The 18,390-nt window shown below is 36.1% G+C and overlaps 3 protein-coding genes across 5 annotated transcripts; all 3 read right to left on the bottom strand.

The window, feature by feature from the left end:
* Positions 1-22: 22 nt before the first annotated feature.
* On the bottom strand, positions 23-4,013 carry LOC112569448 (unhealthy ribosome biogenesis protein 2 homolog). 2 transcript variants are annotated; one of them, XM_025247235.1, is made up of 8 exons: positions 3,878-4,013; positions 3,307-3,429; positions 2,642-2,761; positions 2,103-2,286; positions 1,335-1,434; positions 994-1,105; positions 520-683; positions 23-242 (listed from the first exon to the last, which is right to left on the bottom strand). In XM_025247235.1, exons 1-7 carry the CDS (start codon positions 3,980-3,982, stop codon positions 528-530), a joined length of 900 nt encoding a protein of 299 aa, XP_025103020.1. In that variant the 5' UTR covers positions 3,983-4,013; the 3' UTR covers positions 23-242; positions 520-527. The 2 variants fall into 2 exon arrangements, with proteins under 2 accessions (XP_025103020.1, XP_025103019.1); XM_025247234.1 differs by having other exon boundaries at positions 23-683.
* A 193-nt stretch (positions 4,014-4,206) lies between these two features.
* Positions 4,207-6,470, bottom strand: LOC112569449. The gene is made up of 5 exons (XM_025247236.1): positions 6,195-6,470; positions 5,826-5,933; positions 5,375-5,494; positions 4,507-4,794; positions 4,207-4,372 (listed from the first exon to the last, which is right to left on the bottom strand). Exons 1-5 carry the CDS (start codon positions 6,396-6,398, stop codon positions 4,226-4,228), a joined length of 867 nt encoding a protein of 288 aa, XP_025103021.1. The 5' UTR covers positions 6,399-6,470; the 3' UTR covers positions 4,207-4,225.
* LOC112569441 (unhealthy ribosome biogenesis protein 2 homolog) lies at positions 6,417-18,192 on the bottom strand. Of its 2 annotated transcripts, none has more exons than XM_025247209.1 (20): positions 18,127-18,192; positions 17,547-17,703; positions 16,735-16,861; positions 16,318-16,470; positions 15,920-16,060; positions 15,411-15,550; positions 15,056-15,176; positions 14,631-14,719; positions 13,862-14,092; positions 13,298-13,406; positions 12,719-12,888; positions 12,146-12,252; positions 11,580-11,758; positions 10,814-11,017; positions 10,083-10,226; positions 9,629-9,798; positions 8,942-9,070; positions 7,975-8,076; positions 7,369-7,464; positions 6,417-6,552 (listed from the first exon to the last, which is right to left on the bottom strand). In XM_025247209.1, exons 1-20 carry the CDS (start codon positions 18,143-18,145, stop codon positions 6,474-6,476), a joined length of 2,667 nt encoding a protein of 888 aa, XP_025102994.1. In that variant the 5' UTR covers positions 18,146-18,192; the 3' UTR covers positions 6,417-6,473. The 2 variants fall into 2 exon arrangements, with proteins under 2 accessions (XP_025102994.1, XP_025102995.1); XM_025247210.1 differs by having other exon boundaries at positions 7,975-8,073.
* Positions 18,193-18,390: the final 198 nt, after the last annotated feature.

Below are 18,390 nucleotides of genomic sequence, written 5' to 3'. Positions count from 1 at the left end.
ATATGATTCATGATGCACTGTGTCAAAGGCATTATATTCCCATTTTATTTTGTGAAACTACAGTACAACCCATTTTCTGTACAAGACTGCATGAGATTTCATCAAACTGACATTTGAAATCCAAGTTCACACCATCTTATTTATGTATAATTAGGCACGAGAATGTTTCAAAAAATAAGCACTTTTCACTTCGAGGTGTTTTTCCGATTTCTCATGTCATAAATTATAAAAAACCCAAATTAAAAAAAAATGAGATAAATTGATCTTTTAACCAGGCACAAAAATCTGCCAGGATATTCTATGGCAAAAGTCTTGAAAAATGAAAAATTGAAGATGAAAAACTTTTGACCTCAAACTGTCTTACCAACTGCTTGGATACAACACATCCAAATACACTCAGGTTTGCTCCCAGATTATAAAGGGGTTCACTGCCAAAGCCCAATTAACAAAAACTGAAATAATTGAAAACTGTTGTTGCACTATTGCTGAAAATATTTCCTGAGAATCTCCCAGCAGCTACTGCATGCTCATATTTTGCCAGTATACTTGAAATACTTCAAGTAATCATTGTGGAGGAGGTGGAACACTTCTCTTACACCTGGGGGTAGCATGTTCCTCAGTTGGGATAAGGCATGCTTGTCACACAAATCCAAAAATGCATATACTCCAGGTAACAGTGCTTTCTGCAAACAATAGAAAAAGAGGCGATTACAGAAAAAATTCTTCAATGGCTTAATGCCAGTAGCCATAACTATCTGATTGTTTTATGTTCAGAAAGACAGCAAAGACTTTCATTCCCTTTTGTCTTCTGAATACCATGGGCATGAATTTTCATGGCTCTATAAACATGATTCGCATGAGATCTTTGATGTATAACAAATTGCAAGCAGTCTCCACCTAAAGTCAAATTTATTGTCCACTGTTGCAAAATTACTTCATTTTCTAAGCAAGTCACTGCATACTCCCTGTAATTGATATGATCCACAAACTTACTTTGACTGCTGGTGGGAGAGTAACCTTCTTGACCCAGTTGGCATAGTCTGACACAAGGTATGCTGCCACCCGATGTAGCTCAGTCCGATGACCAGCAAACAGCGTCAGAAGCCTGACATCACAAAACTTTATGTAACTACACTCACAATGAGGTTGATTGTTGTCACATAGCATCTTTCCCACAACTTTCCCAAATTCATTACATAAATCTGAATGATTTTCACCACTGTTTCTATACCAACCCATGGTGCCAGCTTTTTATTTGCTGCTAATTAAATAACTTCAATAACATTTTTGCCTTATAATCTTGCACAGTCATTTAATCATTTCTTGGATCTTACCTGCTGACACAGTTGGCGCACCTGACCATGTTATCCAGGTAAACTGGTTGTCCTGCTAGCTTATCCTGATCACTCCTAAGGATGCACTCCCTTAGGAGAGCTAGATTAGAGTCAAGGGGCAACAATTCTTCATTTACTTGCAAGAAACTGTTGACTAGCAAAGTGTTTCACAACAGCCCTTTTTGTATTCTTTTAAGCTTAAAATGAATAAATTACTTAGGTAAGTTAAAAAAAAAAGCAAAAGAAGTGTTCCAAAGCATCATTAAATTTGTTTCAAGCCTGCCTTTAAAAAATTAATGCTTTTAACTATCAATGTCATCATTTATAGCATTCTAAAGGTGGCGAAGACTATCACACATCTCTAAAAGAGTAAGAAAGATGTAAATCAATAGTAAAGGTAGAGAGACCATTGTCTAGGGGTCGTATGGACAATAAATGAGTGGTTTACTGTGTCTAGAGAAGGGCATGTGGAGGGTATAGTGTAACCCTCTCCTTCCACTGTCTTTGCCTTCCTTGATAAATCAGGTACCAGTTTCTGTGGGGTGGGCAGGAGACAGCTGTTCAGCTACAGTGATGAGTAGGCCTCAGACCAGTGACCTGCTGCTCTACAGAGAAACACACTAACTGTCAGGATAGACCCTAATCTGGATTTCTTGTGACAAGGGACAATGATTTAAGATTAGCATGCTTGCTGGCAGGAGATCTATCACCCAATTTTTCCCCTTTGACTTCATTCAAAATCAGTTCTGAATGCCTGCACAAGGATACACTTTGTGGCGGTCAGAAAAGCAGGAATTATTCTGAGCACAGAACTGGGATGGTGTGCCAGGGTGGCATGTAGCACTCCGTACAGCGCATGGAAAGACAGGAAGAATCGTGCATCGCTGACTTCATCAAGACGCAGAAGAAAGCAACTCTCCAAGCACATCATAGTTCCTTTAAATGACAAAAACTGAAACCCCCCCAGAAAATTTTTTTAAACAGTTAAAATGGGTTCTGTGACATAACTCTACAGAAATGACATTTAACTGAATTTTATCAGATAGTAGGCAGAAATCCCCAGACACTTCTCCCCCAGACACTATTCATCCCCGACACTGTAACAGGACTGTTGCTAGATAAACACATGCAAAATTTGCAGACTTACAAGCTTGCATGCACAGGTAAACTGATAGGGTCAGATGAATGAACACTGCCTAAGTGACAAGTTCACTCTGACCAACACACCTGTGGTGACAATGAAAACTGATACAGACATAGGGATAACAAAAAATGTACATTTAATGAAATAAAAACTCAATAACAACCTTGTCAACACTAAGCATGGTTACGAAGGAATCCAAGATTTGAATCTCAATCCTCTGATTAAGATGGTTATTGGGCAGAATGCTCAATTCTGTCATGATAGGTATGGTCTGCAAGAGGTACTGCAAAAGTGAAACAAGATAAGCACCACAATCACATATATATATTACTATTCCACAGGCAGTAAAGGCATTACTATGACGATACTTCTGTTTTACATAGATATATCTAAACACTTGGTTCACTCACACATACATCTGCCTGTGCATGCACAAGCATGTGCCCATGTGCATTCACACATACACATATATATGTATCACTGGGAGGGGGAAAGGCTTAAGTGTGTAGTAATTGTATGGGTGCATGGGATGCGACTGCACATTGTTTAGTTTATTGCTTGAGTGAGCTCCCAACAAAGAAGAGTTTCTCTGTTGTAATCAGAAGTTGACAAAGATGTATTGTATTGCACACACCAAAACTTGCAGGCATAACACTTTCTGTTATTTCTTTGTGTGGTGAGGTGTAATATGAGCAACTTTTACAGTGAACGTAATTCAATATTTTAAAATTATGCAACATATGGTCTGAAAAAGGCTTTGACTGAGATCATGTGTAACTCTTCTCCTGTATTATAGGATGATGGACTTAGACCTGCTGAAATACAAACCTTGATAGACAACTTCTCCAAAATGTTTCTTTGTTCCACACTAATTTTGCTATGGATTACAATGCTTTGCCACGTCTTGATAGCCGCTTGTAACAGAAGTGGTTTAGACAGGTTCGTTACATGCTGCAAAGAAATGAGTTTATGTACCAATATCAGCCTTCAATATCCATAATAAAAGATGAAAATTTTTTTTGTTGTAATTTCTTCGATACTTAAGCACTCCAGCTATCAGGATTGCTGTCCCCCTACTGCCCAGGGCAAAGAATTCATTTAGTTAAAGAGCAGTTGCAGCCCTTAAATGCCAATGGTCAGGTCATCTGGTAAAGTTAAAGAAGAAATAGTAATCTAAGGTACAAAGTCATTATATAAAATTATCATCACATTGAAATCATTATTTATAACATGATAAAAACATTTTTAAGCTTGACACAATGTTACGCAGTTCTGTAAAATGACATGTCTGGATGGAAAAGGTCATCAGAAGAGATAAAAGACCATACTTCCATCAGTCAATAAGTTTTCTGAAGACAATGTCATATATAGTGCTTGGAGAAATGACAGATGAACTTACCACGTCTATCACAGATTTGTCTACAAGCTCTTCAAAGACATCATCATCACATGATAGGACAAGGTCAGTAATCGCTGTTTTGATCTCTGCTTCCATCTCTTCCATTTCACTGTCTGTGACATCCAACAATGTTTCCGCAGGATAATCTAAGGAAGGTTTTCGTAACTTCTTTCTTGGACTTTTATTTAAATCCCTTCATTAGGTAATGATCGTTTTCTTTTGAAAGATGAGGCTTCATTTTGGGCAGAATAATTCAGATCCACATTCATTAAAAAGTCACCAAAATCTTCTGCTGTTGTGTCTTCAGTGGTGTCAGCTGCAACATCATTGCTAACCCTGTGCAATCTTTCACAAAGGCAGCGTTGAAGAAAGTTCCAAACAGCACGAAGTTTTTTCAGCTGTCAACAGTCTGGAGAATGAGGAATGGTGCTTATACACACAAGACAGGAAATGAAGATCTGCTGTAGTTGCTAGAATTTTTGCAGAGATGGCCTCCTTGTAGGAAATAAAAAAAAAATAAAACTCATAAAATGTTCATGAAATTCCTTTTAGGAAGTTAATCACAATTATAAATGTTACTTCTCCCTCAATCACTTGCACACAACAGAAAAACTTGCTTCATGCCTCACCTCATCTGCAACTCCCTGCACATTCAGATCCAAAATATTCTGCAAGAGAAACTCCACTCTCTGTATAAAGTCTGTCTCCAATCCCTCACCCAGGGGGTTGTCTGCACAGTGCTGTTTGACAACAGCTGTCAGACACTGCATCAGGACAAATGGAATTTTCTCTGCTTTGTTAGTGGGAACATGCTGCCTTATAGAGTCTACCAACTGGGTGATGGCTGCTGACAGTTTTGTGAAACATGTACGGGAAGCTTCCTGCACATCTTTGCGATAGAAATCTTTCTTCAAGTGCTGCACACAAAAAAAAAAAGATTGTCTACAAAAAAACCCAACAAAAAACCACATATCAAATGCAGATGAGCAAAGGTTGTCTAGACGAACTGTGGAAGTGCAATTGAAAGAAATTACATCATAAAAATAAACAATAAGTTCCAACATAGCACTGCTTTACTTATAAAAATGCACTTAATACAAACAGAACTAGTTAAGATGAATCATTTTCAACACAGCTATAAGACTATGTGAAGTTGGTTTAAATGTTGTGGCATAACACCTTACCACTGCAGAGATACATGCCTAATTTGTTATGGAAAGAATGGAAGCAAAGTAAGTGCCACCTACAAGTATATCCCTATGTTTGGTCTTACCAACAGAAAAGCAGAAACAGGATTTACTTTGCCAGATTCAAAAACTAGGCTGATAGCTACCAGTCATAGTTACCAGGAACAAAGGTCATTCAGCATGCCTTTTCTGTGATACTACAACACAACCTATGCATGCACAGACATTACATCTGAATGTCTGTATACACAGAAACAGATATGATTGCAGACACAAACACATGCATGCCCATACACACAGATTGCTTTACCCAGTGTGATTCTTGCAAAATGTAGGCAGCCACTGTCAAGAGCTGCCTATGCTCAGCAAGGTCCAAGACATGATCTGTTTCAGCCATCTTTTTGTTCACTCTCTTTATTCTTTGGATAAGCTGCATGCGATGGAACAAAAAGATTCAAAATATAGAAAAACAAGCCGATTCAGTGTAAAGAGAAGTTGAAAACATAAACCCAATATAAGATTTAAATTTGAATGTTGGCAAATACTCTGTTAATACTTAAATGTCAAATAGGCCAACATTGATTTATGAAAAAATCTTGACATTGTAGCAAAAGCTGAGCAGCTGAAAGTTCATTTGGGTAGAGAATGACTGATTAATATCCATGCCGTGTTATGATGAATGATTAGGTTCCTGTACCAGATCCTAGACTTGAATGTGTGCCTACTTAAGCTCTCAAGAGCACAGCAGTGCACTAACTCACCTGAGAAATCAATCCATCCAGTGCCAGAACACTCTGAAAGTCAGCCATAACAGTTGCAACAGTCTTCTTCAAAAGAAGCCCTAAAGGTGAACCTTCTTCGGCAGAACACTGAAAGCAGAACTTGAGCATGAATATTTGAACCAGTCTCAAGTGGCAAGTACAAATGTTATGCCAATATGTTACACACAGACATGATAAATAAAAAACTGAAAAGAGAACCAAAAGCTAAACAGAACAAAAATACTGCTAAAACCAAAAAGAAAAACATATGTTCAAATACTTTATAAAGTAAACTCCTCAAAGAAAACAATACTTCAATAACACATATTTACCAGACCCACATGTGATTTAAGTGATCTATTTGCCTACCTTGTCACAAAGCCTTGAAAGGAAGTTTACTACAAGTCTTGGCTCCACACAGCAAAATACTGATGTCCCAGCACTAGCATCAAGCAGCACTTTTAGCAGTTGACACAACTCATCTCCAATCCGCTGCTGAACACAGGATTCATCTTTTAACTTTTTCTCTTCTCCATCCATAAGGCAGGGATGTAAGTTCTGTTGACATGGCATACAACTGGTTGCAACTGGTAGGTTTATGGTTGTCTGGGATCCTTGAAGATGTGAACTCCTTGCTGGCTTGTAGGCTCAGCAGTGTAAGCAATCCCAAAATGCACTGCAGTTGTGAGCCTGGAGGTAAATAGGCCAGAGGTACGCAATGCAGAATCTGTCAAAAAAAAAAGGAAAAAAGAATGCAGGACTATGCGAAACAGGATATGCATTGCAGGAAAAACAGGACAATGTCAAGCAAGGTCAAGAATTATAACTTTAGGGTAAATTGCACATCAGCATTGTAAACAGGCAGACAATTCAGGTCACACATGCAGGACAAGAAAGTGTAAGGGGTGAGAGATTTCAGGTTCTAGTGGGGTGAGTCTTGAATAATGAACAAGCAGTCATTTTTCCCTTCCCAATGAGACACAATGGTTGCCACGTTGAACTACATACAGGAAGGTGGAGAGTGTGCCGGCCAAGCCTGGTATGGCAATTTTGACCTTTTTTGTTTGGTTGACAAAAACCATCTTTCTGATACTTGTTCACTGATTTTTCTTAAATAAGAAAAGAGTACAATATGTGATACATAACTGATTTTTGGTACTCCTTACTGTTTAGGTACAGTTTTGTTAATTAGAGCTATAGTTGGAGGGGAAGGGGATTTGTGTTCTATGCTGAGCCAGCAAACCAAGGCTATATCATGGCAAGGCAGCCAGCCATGTAAACAGATGCCATATACAGAGAAAAAACAGTGTGCTCAAGACAAAATCTGAACCCAGGACAGCAAATCCTCACTGTATTGGTGACAGGTACTAACTGTTGTGCAAACAACCGCCCACCTGTAGAGGTAGACCTGCTCTGTGTTTATGTTAAATGAAATACATAAATGTCTTACAAGTGCATGACCAAACTGAAAGTGCATGCTAGTGATGTGACAGAAGCAGCACTAACAGGTAGAATTCATCTTAAACTGGTTTTCTATACCCACCTGCAGCAAGTTTTCTGTGACACTGACAAAACTATTGGTTGCACATCCTCGCACTCCAGCACTGCATTCACCAACTGCCCAACTGACTGCACACGACTACAGCAAAAGACAGCATTGAGGTTTAAAAATAGTACTGAAATTCAAAGCTCTCAACAATATACACAATTGTGACAGTCATTTCTGAATAACATGATAACAAACATGATAACATTGTATTGAAGCTATGTTCCTTGTGTATCTGCATGCTATAGAAGCTAAATAAAGAAGAGCTAAATTTTATGACACTGATTATAAGTATGGTTATGCAGACCATAAGAAGTAGAGGTTTATATAGGTTCAAATAGGAAAATCCAGTGCTTTTGTATAGGCAAGCAATGCAGTTTTCTAGCACAGATGCTGCCTTGTAATGTGTAAGAATCTACTCACGTATCATGTTTATTAAAAATTTGATTTGAATACATTTAATTTTCAGGCTACTGTTTCTCCAAGCAGACTAGTGGCTATAATACTAAAAGCACTCAAAATGTTCCAAAATGCCTCCAATGTTTAGTATTGGGATTTGCTTCTGGTGATGAAAAACAACCGACTTGAAGCACTGTATCTCACCTCTCTGAATGCTCACTCCAAAGGATGTCACTTTCTCCAAGACTACAAAGAACTGTTTGATGCTTAGAAGGAACAGTCCTTTTCTTTTTGTGGCTTTCACTACTTTAGATAAGAAATATCAATTTTACAAAACCATAATCTTAATTTAAAATACAAGAATAATTTTGTTATATCAACATATCATATCTCTGGAAATGAATCTTGCCAAATATTTTTGGATACTATCTTGAACAAAGTTTGTTTTCTCATGTTTCTATTTTAAACCAGAATAAATAGCACAGTTACAGATAAGTATTTTAAAACCAATTTTATTCCCTTTAAGTAGGATGGTAGTCACTGGACACTTTAAACTTCCTTGGATCAAGACTCTAAGGGAATAAAGATCATGCAAATAAAGCACATTGAACTGCATTTATTTTATTTTTTCCCTTGCTAAATTTACTCAATCTTCATACAGAATATATTTTGTTCAACAACATTTGAATTTGCACAGCTTGATTCACCAATAACCATAAACCAATAATGACGAATGTTCTCTCCCACTATTAACCAGAAGTCTACAGACATTTGATATTAACAACTGAAATAAAAAAAATAAAGATTATCAGATTTTTCAAAAAGTGATTCGAAAACAAAATTACTTTGATATGCAACTTAACATTTCTTCTCTGGACATATATTGTTAAGAGTCTTGTTTCCAGCAGTCTTGCATAATCATGTGACAAATTCACAGCACAAACAACAGTTTTGCCCTGCTTATTTATAGTGATTGAGGAACACATAACTGATGGAAATATTTGATTATTACATTATTAGGTAATAGGTAATCATCATTTGGGCATGGGTTGGTCTGACTTTCTTACTCTGAACTGTGGTCAGTATGGTTGAGTCAATGTGACCAGTAACCAGCTGAATATAAGTTGGGAAAGGGGGAGATAAGAAGTAAGAAAACATTTTCAGTCAGTACCTTCCTGGAGGAGAAAACTCTGTGCACATCTCTTTCCACAAAGTGCAGATTAAGACTGAAAGCAATTGCCTGCTCTCTGCTGCAGCTGAGTTGCACAAAAGCATCTGTGCTGTGCTCCTAAGTGTGTGTCTAAAAACAAAACAGCAAAAAAGCGAAGGTGACAAGTAGTGACTAAGGAACTGACCCAGAAATATTATTTATTAACTGTATATACAATTTTGTTTGCAGTTAGGAATATGACTCATAGTTTCTTCTCTGTAAACAAGCAAACTACAATTAATTTTAAAATGCAATTTTTCTGGAGAAAAAAAATCTCTTAAAACCTCCTTTCCCTTGTACACATGCACAAAATACGCAAACTAAAGTACAGATCTATTTAAAACTCACAAATGATATAAAGTATTCTCGTCCCACCCCATTAGAGTAGCATCTCTATGGGCATTTTATACTAAAAAACCTCATATATCTGCCTAATATGTACTTTTCAAAAAGCAAGCATGAAGAAGTAAATAAGACTGCAAGTATGTGTAATCAAGTAGATGTGTAGAAGTATGCATACTGTCATAAACTGAAAACTAGAGACATGATTTGCTGACATTTCATCGATAAACACTTTAGTAGGAGTTAACACATTATCTAAATCAGATGTCACGAACACATACAAGTCTAGTTTTCAGACGATCATACCTTCCTTCTTTTGTTGGGCTGCAAATGATAGGTTTTGAAAAAATATCCACCAAGAATTTTGACAGATCATCACAATTTTCAAGAAGCATGATGGGTAGAAGAAAGGGAACTTTCTGTGCTACATGGAAGAATGTTGCCAGTAAATAATTGCCATTGTTGATTGTGGCTATCTGTTGAACAAAGACAAAATGAGAAGTGAGCAACATTGCAATTGAACATATTTGTTTATTATTACTAGTACCCGTTTAATCTATACAAGTATGACAGCAAAATAAAACCCTTGATATTTTTTTTATACTTTACATGGTTCATATCAATATGGATAAATAGCTAATCATAGCCAGAAACACAAATTTGCCCCATTATCTCACTCTCCAATCCTTAATATAAAATAATTGTATTAAAAACTCTAAAAATATATTGATTTCAGAAAAAGAAATTAGTAAAACCTTACACTGCCATTCCAAGTCTGGGAAAAGTCTGTACAACTAGTTGTTTCCTTAAAAAAAGTCAGAAAACTTTGTACTTCTGGCTTTTTGGCCAAACACATTGTCTCCACTTCCTCAAAAGCTTGCAATTTCTGAACAGTAAGAAGGTCCTGGAGAAAATATGTTGAGTTTCTGTAGTATTAAGTATCTTGATACTTAAAATACCCCTCTCCCCTACCCTCCTGTCTACCTCCCACTCCACAAAAAAATAAACTTCTGTTATCCCTTATCCAAGACAACTGGCATGTGTACATGAAGCATGGAAAAATAAGTAACAATAAAACACTACCATCCCAAATCCATCTCTTACAAATGGATCTGTCGCAATTTGTGCTTATTTTCCATTTACCTCAAAATGAAGCGAAATACAGTTTTATGAAAGAGTAATTGTTTAAAAACATTTAGGTTCTCAAAGGTAAATCATATACGAATTAATTAACGACAATAATAATATAATAATAGATATTTAGGATGCATATACCCCTCCTTGATAGGGAAGCATGTGGTGTTGCAAGAGAGAGACAAAAGGGAAAGCATAATAAATTTTCCTATTTAGCAGCACTGACCCAAAATAAATTTATCAGATACAAACAAGTCTGATCAATTTCCTGTGTGAATGAATGCACACATATAAAAGAGAGATGGTTGAGCGCAGAGTAAAGACCTTTGAGATTCTAACTCTTAAGAAAATACTCACAGCAAGATAATGCAGGACAACATCTTCATCCAGAGACTTTTTCACTTTCAACAACTCATGTGGTTTCAAAGAAAAGGGCAAGTCATTTTCCTTCACCAAAAACTGATCTGGATCAGCTCTGCTTGTCTTGTACTGCATCAACATTACCTTAACATTTCCCAAGCAGTAGGCAAGAAGTAAACACGACCTGCATGCAAGTTCATCCTGCAGCAATGAAAGAAGCATGTTTAAACATACACTGACATCTTTTAAATTAAAACACAACAGATAAGGCTGGGGAACAAGGATGCTAAAAAATATAAATGAAATTAATGTTAATCCCAGTGAAGCAAGGTATGTAAATACAGTCCATACAGATGTGCTGAGGTTTCAAACCAAACAGATGAACAATCTGTCAAAATATCATTTTTGATGGTACAAATTACTTTTTTCAAGCACTTACTAGGTGACATAACTATATGGAGTTATCCAGACTATCTCAATTCCAGCTATCCACTCCCAATTATTCAGCATTGCACAGTGACTTGGGTGTCAAAAATATCCTTGACAATGATGTGAAAATGTCTGTTGTATACTGCCTTTCTTTTTCTGAGTGCGTCCTTTGCACTATGAGAGACACCGAAATCGAAAATCATCTTACATGCAATGTGTCCAATTGAGAGTGGATAGCTCGAATTAAGGTAGCTAGTCGGGATAATTCCATCTAGTCGTGTTATCTGCAACATTATGGAGAAGAAATTAAAAACTAAAAAAATTATGCACCTACCTTTCCTTTCTGAATAATTAATTTTTTACAAGGCAAAATAATTTTTTCTTCTAGCTCTTTCTGCAGAGCCTGGATCTTTTCCACTGCTTTTCCGGTCACACTGGCATCAAACAATCTGACGTGACTGATAAACTCATGAAAGAGCAAAGTACTTCCCCACAGCTTGGCTGAAGAAGCTTCTGCAAGTTCATGACATGCAAAACAGGCTTGCAATTATAGACTGTTTTAGCTTTTCCGAGTTCTCAATTTAAGAACAAAATCAGAAGCAAATGAACTTCTAAAGCCTGTGTCTTATTAGACCCTAGAAATTTTGAAATATGCTCAGAGTTGCTTTAGTCAATTTCACCTCCACAGTAGACAGGTAGCAGACAATGTTAAAAGAATTCCTTGCAAAAGCCATGTATAACAGCTGCTACATTGTTAGAAAGTGCTTATCAGGCCATGAGATTATAAGCTGATGAACTATCTCTAATGCATATTGAGTTGGTAATGTAAAATTAGTATAGCAGCACATAGTCCTAAATCTTCCACGATCAACACCCTCCCCAAGAATAAAAGACACTGACCATTTTCATTTAGAAAACCCTGGACGTGTGTATGAATTTGTTCAACAAATTTAGTCCACATGTCTAAGGCTGTTGAATAAGGGAGTGAACACATGACTTGTCCATATCTGAAACAAAAGAAAAGCAAAAGCATTTGCCCTCTTTAGACATAAATTTATGCCTACAAGTGAACTGACAGAAAGTTTGTCATTTTGGGAGAGTGTGGAAAGTCCATCATTTTTTGCAGGTACAAGCATTTGTATAAAGTTGTCATAATGTGGCATCAAAAAAGTCTACAAACATACACAAACTCCAGGTGTGTACAAAAATATTCACCATTTCAAGTCCAAGTAGAGATTGCTATGTATAGATTTAAAATCAACAACTGTTTCATCACCACCACATTATATCTTTTTTTTTTTTACTTTTTTTTCACTTGTTGAGTTATGGCAGGTATTATAGCTGAAGGATCAAAACACTCAAAGAAAAAAAAAGATAAGAATGTTGAGAGTTTTAACTCAAAGATTCTTTGTTAACTTTCATTAAACCATCAAAGTTGTTGGCTTAAACATGCTGAAATAAAATGCACCTCACCTGTTACTGAATGTTTGCAGAGAAAACAACATTGGAACTGCTCGAGGATTTGAATCATTATATGCCAAGATAAAATTCATCCACTTTGGAGTTTGATGAAGTTGGGAATATGTAGATATAAGCTCTGACATAAAAACATCTAGGTTATAACTCTTATTGCGGCCTTGTTCCTGAAAATGAGAAAAATGGCAGTGCACTTGTTTATGACACACATATCTAAAGTGCAATATCATGACAGGTATGCAGACATAGAGTCAATGTATACCAAGACCAGGTTTGATAAAACAAATGAGCAACAATGGATGTGATCTGTTGAAGAAGGAAAAGAACTAGGGATCACTATGCACAAGTAGAATGCAAGGAGGTGGTGGGCAGACAACAAATTAAAAACAAAATAAATAATAAATCAATAAAAACAAGTGATTACTCTTCTACTTAACCAAAACATTTACCGTGAGCAGACACACAGTGCAAACTGCACAGTGCCAACAGTCAAAGCAAAAAGAGATCAAAAAACATCCACAAAGAGAATAAATCTAATGCTAGCTGTTGTCCAACAAAGCACTGAAGCAGACTAACCTGAATGTGTATAGAACAGCAATGATCAAGCACTTTGAGCATGTAGGGCTCCAGGATCAGGTGGTTCAGCTGAAGAAATGTCAACATGCACTTGCACACATCTTCATGTCTGTACGCAGAAGACATCTATTAAGTACAGATGACAAAACATCTTGATTATCCCCTTCAATAAAACTCTTAATGTACTGGGACAGTTTATGGAGGTAAGCATGATTGTTTGCAGTTTCTATAGTAGTAGTATAAACAGTTCTATTCTTTACTCAAACATACTGCCTCACTCTGTGCACAAATACTGTACAACAACAGCAAAAAACAAAATAAAAAAGAGCAAACAAACATGAGCAAAATAAAAAATGGTTTTTCCACTTTCTTCTTTTTGTTGGAATCCCATACTTTGTTGTCAGTTCATTCTGGCTTTTTAATTTTTGTAAAAAGACACAAGATAGATGTCAGATGTCGAACAATATCTGATAATTGAAAGTGTTACAACTCAGCACCCTGAGAGTAATAGCCATGCAGAATTAGAATAATTTTAAACAGATAGTTCAGAGACACTGAACCTACTTGTCAGTTTGTAGAAGAACTTGTAGAACATGTCTAAAATATTTCAGCTGCACTTCTCCTCCAATTTTGTCAGCTACAACATTATAGATGCCACAGTCGTGTACTAATGAAAGGAGGTGAGAAACTGTTGCAACATGATCATCCATAATTTTCTCAACTTGTCCTTCTTCTGGCATTCCAAGAGATGTTAAGAAAAAGCATAATAGCTGGAAACACTGCTGTGGATATTTCCTAACAGAGAAGCAGAAAACAATTTTTTCACAGTTCTTCTCTAATCATGCTAAAAAGGAGCCATACTCATATAAATGTTTTCTTTTTAATATTTCTATTTTTAGGAAACTTCTGAAACTGGAATTTTCTGTCAAAATAATATATAAAAACATAGCTGGCTCTTACAAGCCTATGATCCACAACATGTATAATGCATGCATCTCACCAACAACCTAAGAAACTCCTAGGATCTGTTGTCGTGCACCCATTGGGCATGCATATGACAGTATATGGTAGCTTCATGAACTGTCCTCAAAGATGCCCTATTACTACATGTCTGAGAAGTAAGCTGTTTTAATGCCTTGTAACTACTTCTCCCACCTTCCAAAAATAGTTGTAGCTTAGATTTCAAAATTTTTTTGATACCTCCTTTTATGGCAGCTTATCAAGATTGTACTTTATTGTAACATTTGATGAAAGAAATGACCTACAGTTTCTGTTAATAATATTCACAAACTTAAATAGCAAATAATCTAAAAAACAAAACAAAAACCCTTACTTCCATTTTCTTGATGCATGTTGAAAAATGACAGGAAGAAAATGAAGAGCAGCTTTTGTGTCTGAAGATTTAGACTTTGCTGGAATATCCTGCACAATTTATTAAAACATAAATTAACAAAAGAAGAAATTATCATAACCTTCTTCTCTATGAAGATCATAGAGAAGAAGGTTATGATAATTCTTCTTTTGTTAAATTATGTTTTTACCCATAGGTAAAAATCTTAAAAAACGGAAATGCCACATCTCAGTTACATATTCCCAGATGAAATAACTGTAAAGTAGTAGTTATAATTTAAACAATCTCAGGGTACATTATTAAGAAGCACCCAAGAAATTTGAGAAAGGGACAGATATGATATATCAAATAATTATACTGAACACAGTATATTCAGGGATGATGGCTACTTTCAAGCTTTTTCTTACCTTTTCTTTTAAACAAGACAGTATTTTTGTGAAGAAGTTATCAATAAGCCGAGGAATTTGTGATGTGTCTTGATGTTTTGTGACAACATCAAGAAATGTTTTCACCAGCCTCTCATGGTCTCTGTAGCATTTTAAAACATGCGAGTTAACTTTAAAAAAAGACATAAAAAAGCCGTCCTCAAAATATTGCACAAATAATCAAGATTTAGGCTGCAATTGGCAGGTGACATTTAAAAAAACAGGAATGTCTCTCACAAGCTAACAAAATGGTGCTAACTTAAATTTTAAGCATGTCAAGTTCTGACATAAAAATAATAACATTTAAAAGAAATATCTGATTTTTTAGTCAACTCACTCATGAAATACCGTGTTGACAACAAATTCCTGGAGACTCTCAACACAGACTTTGAATTTGTTGAGTCTTGTAATTGTCTTGACATCATGCACTAGGTGTACCACTGGAAGCAGCAACTTTTCTGTCACTACTTTCAACATCTGAAATTCGCAATTAGCATTATTTAAAAAAATGGTGCCGATGCTTTCCCCCAGTGGCTTACCTTTCCCAACCCTCTAAAATGTCAAATACCTATTTAACATATAAAGCTCATGGCTCCACATGGGTTTGAACCAGAGGGCTTCTGAGCTTAAACCTGTCCGACCACTTGGTTTTCTCAAATTGGCATAATGGAGTCTTTTAAAGGCAAAACAAGTCATTCTTTATTAACAAACTTACTTCAGTCGAGCAAAGAAGAGAAAATAACCACTGAATACACTTGTACAGAAATCAAAGAACTTAGAGACAACTTTATTATTATTTATAATTGAGTAGCATACATATGATACTTCTAATCACTTCTTACCAACCTGAGCCTGATTGGGATGACAGCGGAGATGGTACCATAAATGTTTACACTGTTCAGACAAAAGGACTGAGACTTCAGATTCTGAATTTTCAGAAACTTGTCCTAAGTGCCATAGCTGACAAAGAGATCCTGTTAGGGCAATCTGTAAGATTAAAAAAGAATGTACAGTATGCACTTAAGTAAACAGTAAACCAAGTAACACCACCAAGAACAAGACAAACTTAAACTTTAAATCACCTACCTCCACCATCTCCATTTGAAAAAAAAAAGCCAAACAAATAAACAGAAATTATCATACAGCATAGAATGGCTACCGAAGTTAACTGCTATCATATCAAGAAAGTTTACGGCAAAACCAAAGAGAAAATATATGTCAGTAAACGACTCTCTTCTACTCACAAGCACTTCTGGTCTTGAGGTCAGGACATAGCTGAGAGATGAGGTTCCAATGATTACACGACAACAGCCAATAACAGAGGAGAGGGTTTCTCTTCCATGTTTCTCTACTGACTCCCATTCTGTGATACACATTTCCAGGTAATCCAAAATGACCTACATAAAGCCCATGAAAAGAATAAATGGATGCAAGTACAAATAATCAGATTCATCAGGACACCACTAGTCATGGGGGCAGAAGATACTTCACCAAACCCAAATTTATGCTAGACCATCTACAGACCTACTGATACTAACAAAATAAAATTTTCAGACACAAAATAGCCATTCAAACATCACCTACTCTTGATTTCTTCATTCAAAACTTTTAATCTTTTTTCTATTGGAAGCTTGATATGTTGTTGACAATATTTAGCTTACCTGAGCCAGCGATGGTTTAATGAGGAGTGTGCTACCATATTTTCCACATTCATCAAGGTTTTTACTACTAAGGAACTCATATAAGTTGTTCCAAACTTGTTTTTCTTCTTCTTGTGTTAGCTCAAATCTGGCACAAGAAAGTTTTGCACAATGTTTTGAGGACACAACTAAACTTTGCAACAATGCCTCATGCACAAAAAACCAATAAAGAAATACATAGGCTAAGCAAGATTCATTCAAATGTTAGTTTAACCATACAAAAATCTTTCTGATGATTTTATGAATAGCTAACCAAGTGCAGAATGCTAAAGAAGATAAAGTCTTATATGTTTATGTATCAAGCAATCAAATGTTCCATGAAACATGCTCTCGAAAACTATGTGTGCCCACTGAACAAACCCCCGCCCCTCCCCCCAAAACAGAAGTTAACAATTCAACTAAGTATATTCAATGCTTAGATTATGATGCAATCTAAGGGATCCATGCTTTGACATACATATGCCACAGAAAGAAATAATAAAAGGTAAGTTCTGTCAATATCAGCAAATGATGATTCAAAAGTCATATTTTAAGAAACACTAGCATAAACCCCTCTCACCACCAAAAAAGACAATAGATACTGTGATTATTTGTTCAAAAGATTACTTGACGATGACCATATTAACCCCCTTATATAATTACTACAAGAGCAAACCTGTTAAACCATGCCATGCAACCATCAAAGTATCATATCTACAGTTATATGAATACTGATACATCTACAAGTAAACTGTGTTGTCAGCATGCTCAGTTTAAAAAATAAACAGCCATACTTCTTCTTCTTGTTTAGGAGAAAACCAACTACTGTGTCAATGATGATCTGGTGCTTGTTAGGAAGGACATCAGACTTGGCAAACCAAACGTCATATGCCAATTTAAGCTTCTCTAAAATACTGGCTGCCTGGTCTTTAAGACGACCGTAAACACCAGCTGAAACATTACATCAAATTATTTTAATAATCTGTGCTCTTCTAGGAATGTATTGAAATGGAAAAACCTCTCTTATCAAAGAATGTTAAGTTTATTTCAGTCCTTTGACGGATTGTCGGATTAGCTGACAGTAAGTTCTTACGATTAGTAAATCCATTTGCGTTTACTGAGTACTCCTGAAGTTATGTGCCTAAGAAAACTAGCTATCAGGGAACTAACGTTCACAGTTCTCCAGTCAAACACAACAAACACACGTGGGTTCCTCAAGTCATTTGAGCAAGGAGCAATCTCAGTTTTAAAAAAGGACTAAAATGTTCAAATACAATAAAGAAGAATCTTTAGGATGTTGAACAGCATTATTTTGCATTGCATTTTGTTTAAAAGGAGACAAACAGAAATATTTTGCAATATTGTAACACTCACATGGAACACACTTCGCCATTGATAAACTTTAGCCTAGCCTCCCCTGAACAAGCAGACGACATGAACAATTATTTCAGCCATTTTATTTTTCTACCAATAAATATATCATAGGTGCATATTTTTAGAAGAGTAATAAGTCAAGTATATAAATGGTTTGATTTTAAAGGTGTTGTTATCTTTGTTTAGGTAAATTCTTTCAAGTATTCTATAAAAAGTTAAATCAAATGACCCCTCCCACGCCTTCTGCGCATGCCCAAGTTTACG

Source organism: Pomacea canaliculata, linkage group LG7 (genome assembly GCF_003073045.1).
Source record: "Pomacea canaliculata isolate SZHN2017 linkage group LG7, ASM307304v1, whole genome shotgun sequence".
NCBI lineage: Eukaryota > Metazoa > Mollusca > Gastropoda > Architaenioglossa > Ampullariidae > Pomacea > Pomacea canaliculata.
This window is presented reverse-complemented; position numbering and strand designations above follow the sequence as displayed.

Excerpts from the sequence above, each read along its gene's own strand:
- LOC112569448 (XM_025247234.1), bottom strand. The coding sequence starts at position 3,982 with ATGGAAGAGATGGAAGCAGAGATCAAAACAGCGATTACTGACCTTGTC. Across the intron at positions 3,430-3,877 it reads ACAAATCTGTGATAGACGTG|CATGTAACGAACCTGTCTAA; the intron begins GTAAGTTCATCT and ends ATTTCTTTGCAG. Across the intron at positions 2,287-2,641 it reads CCATGCTTAGTGTTGACAAG|TTTTTGTCATTTAAAGGAAC; the intron begins GTTGTTATTGAG and ends GGGGGGTTTCAG.
- LOC112569449 (XM_025247236.1), bottom strand. The coding sequence starts at position 6,398 with ATGCCATGTCAACAGAACTTACATCCCTGCCTTATGGATGGAGAAGAG. Across the intron at positions 5,934-6,194 it reads TTTCAAGGCTTTGTGACAAG|TGTTCTGCCGAAGAAGGTTC; the intron begins GTAGGCAAATAG and ends TTCTGCTTTCAG. Across the intron at positions 5,495-5,825 it reads TGGATGGATTGATTTCTCAG|CTTATCCAAAGAATAAAGAG; the intron begins GTGAGTTAGTGC and ends CATCGCATGCAG.
- LOC112569441 (XM_025247209.1), bottom strand. Across the intron at positions 15,177-15,410 it reads GTCAACACGGTATTTCATGA|AGACCATGAGAGGCTGGTGA; the intron begins GTGAGTTGACTA and ends AAAATGCTACAG. Across the intron at positions 10,227-10,813 it reads TTGTCCTGCATTATCTTGCT|GACCTTCTTACTGTTCAGAA; the intron begins GTGAGTATTTTC and ends TATTTTCTCCAG.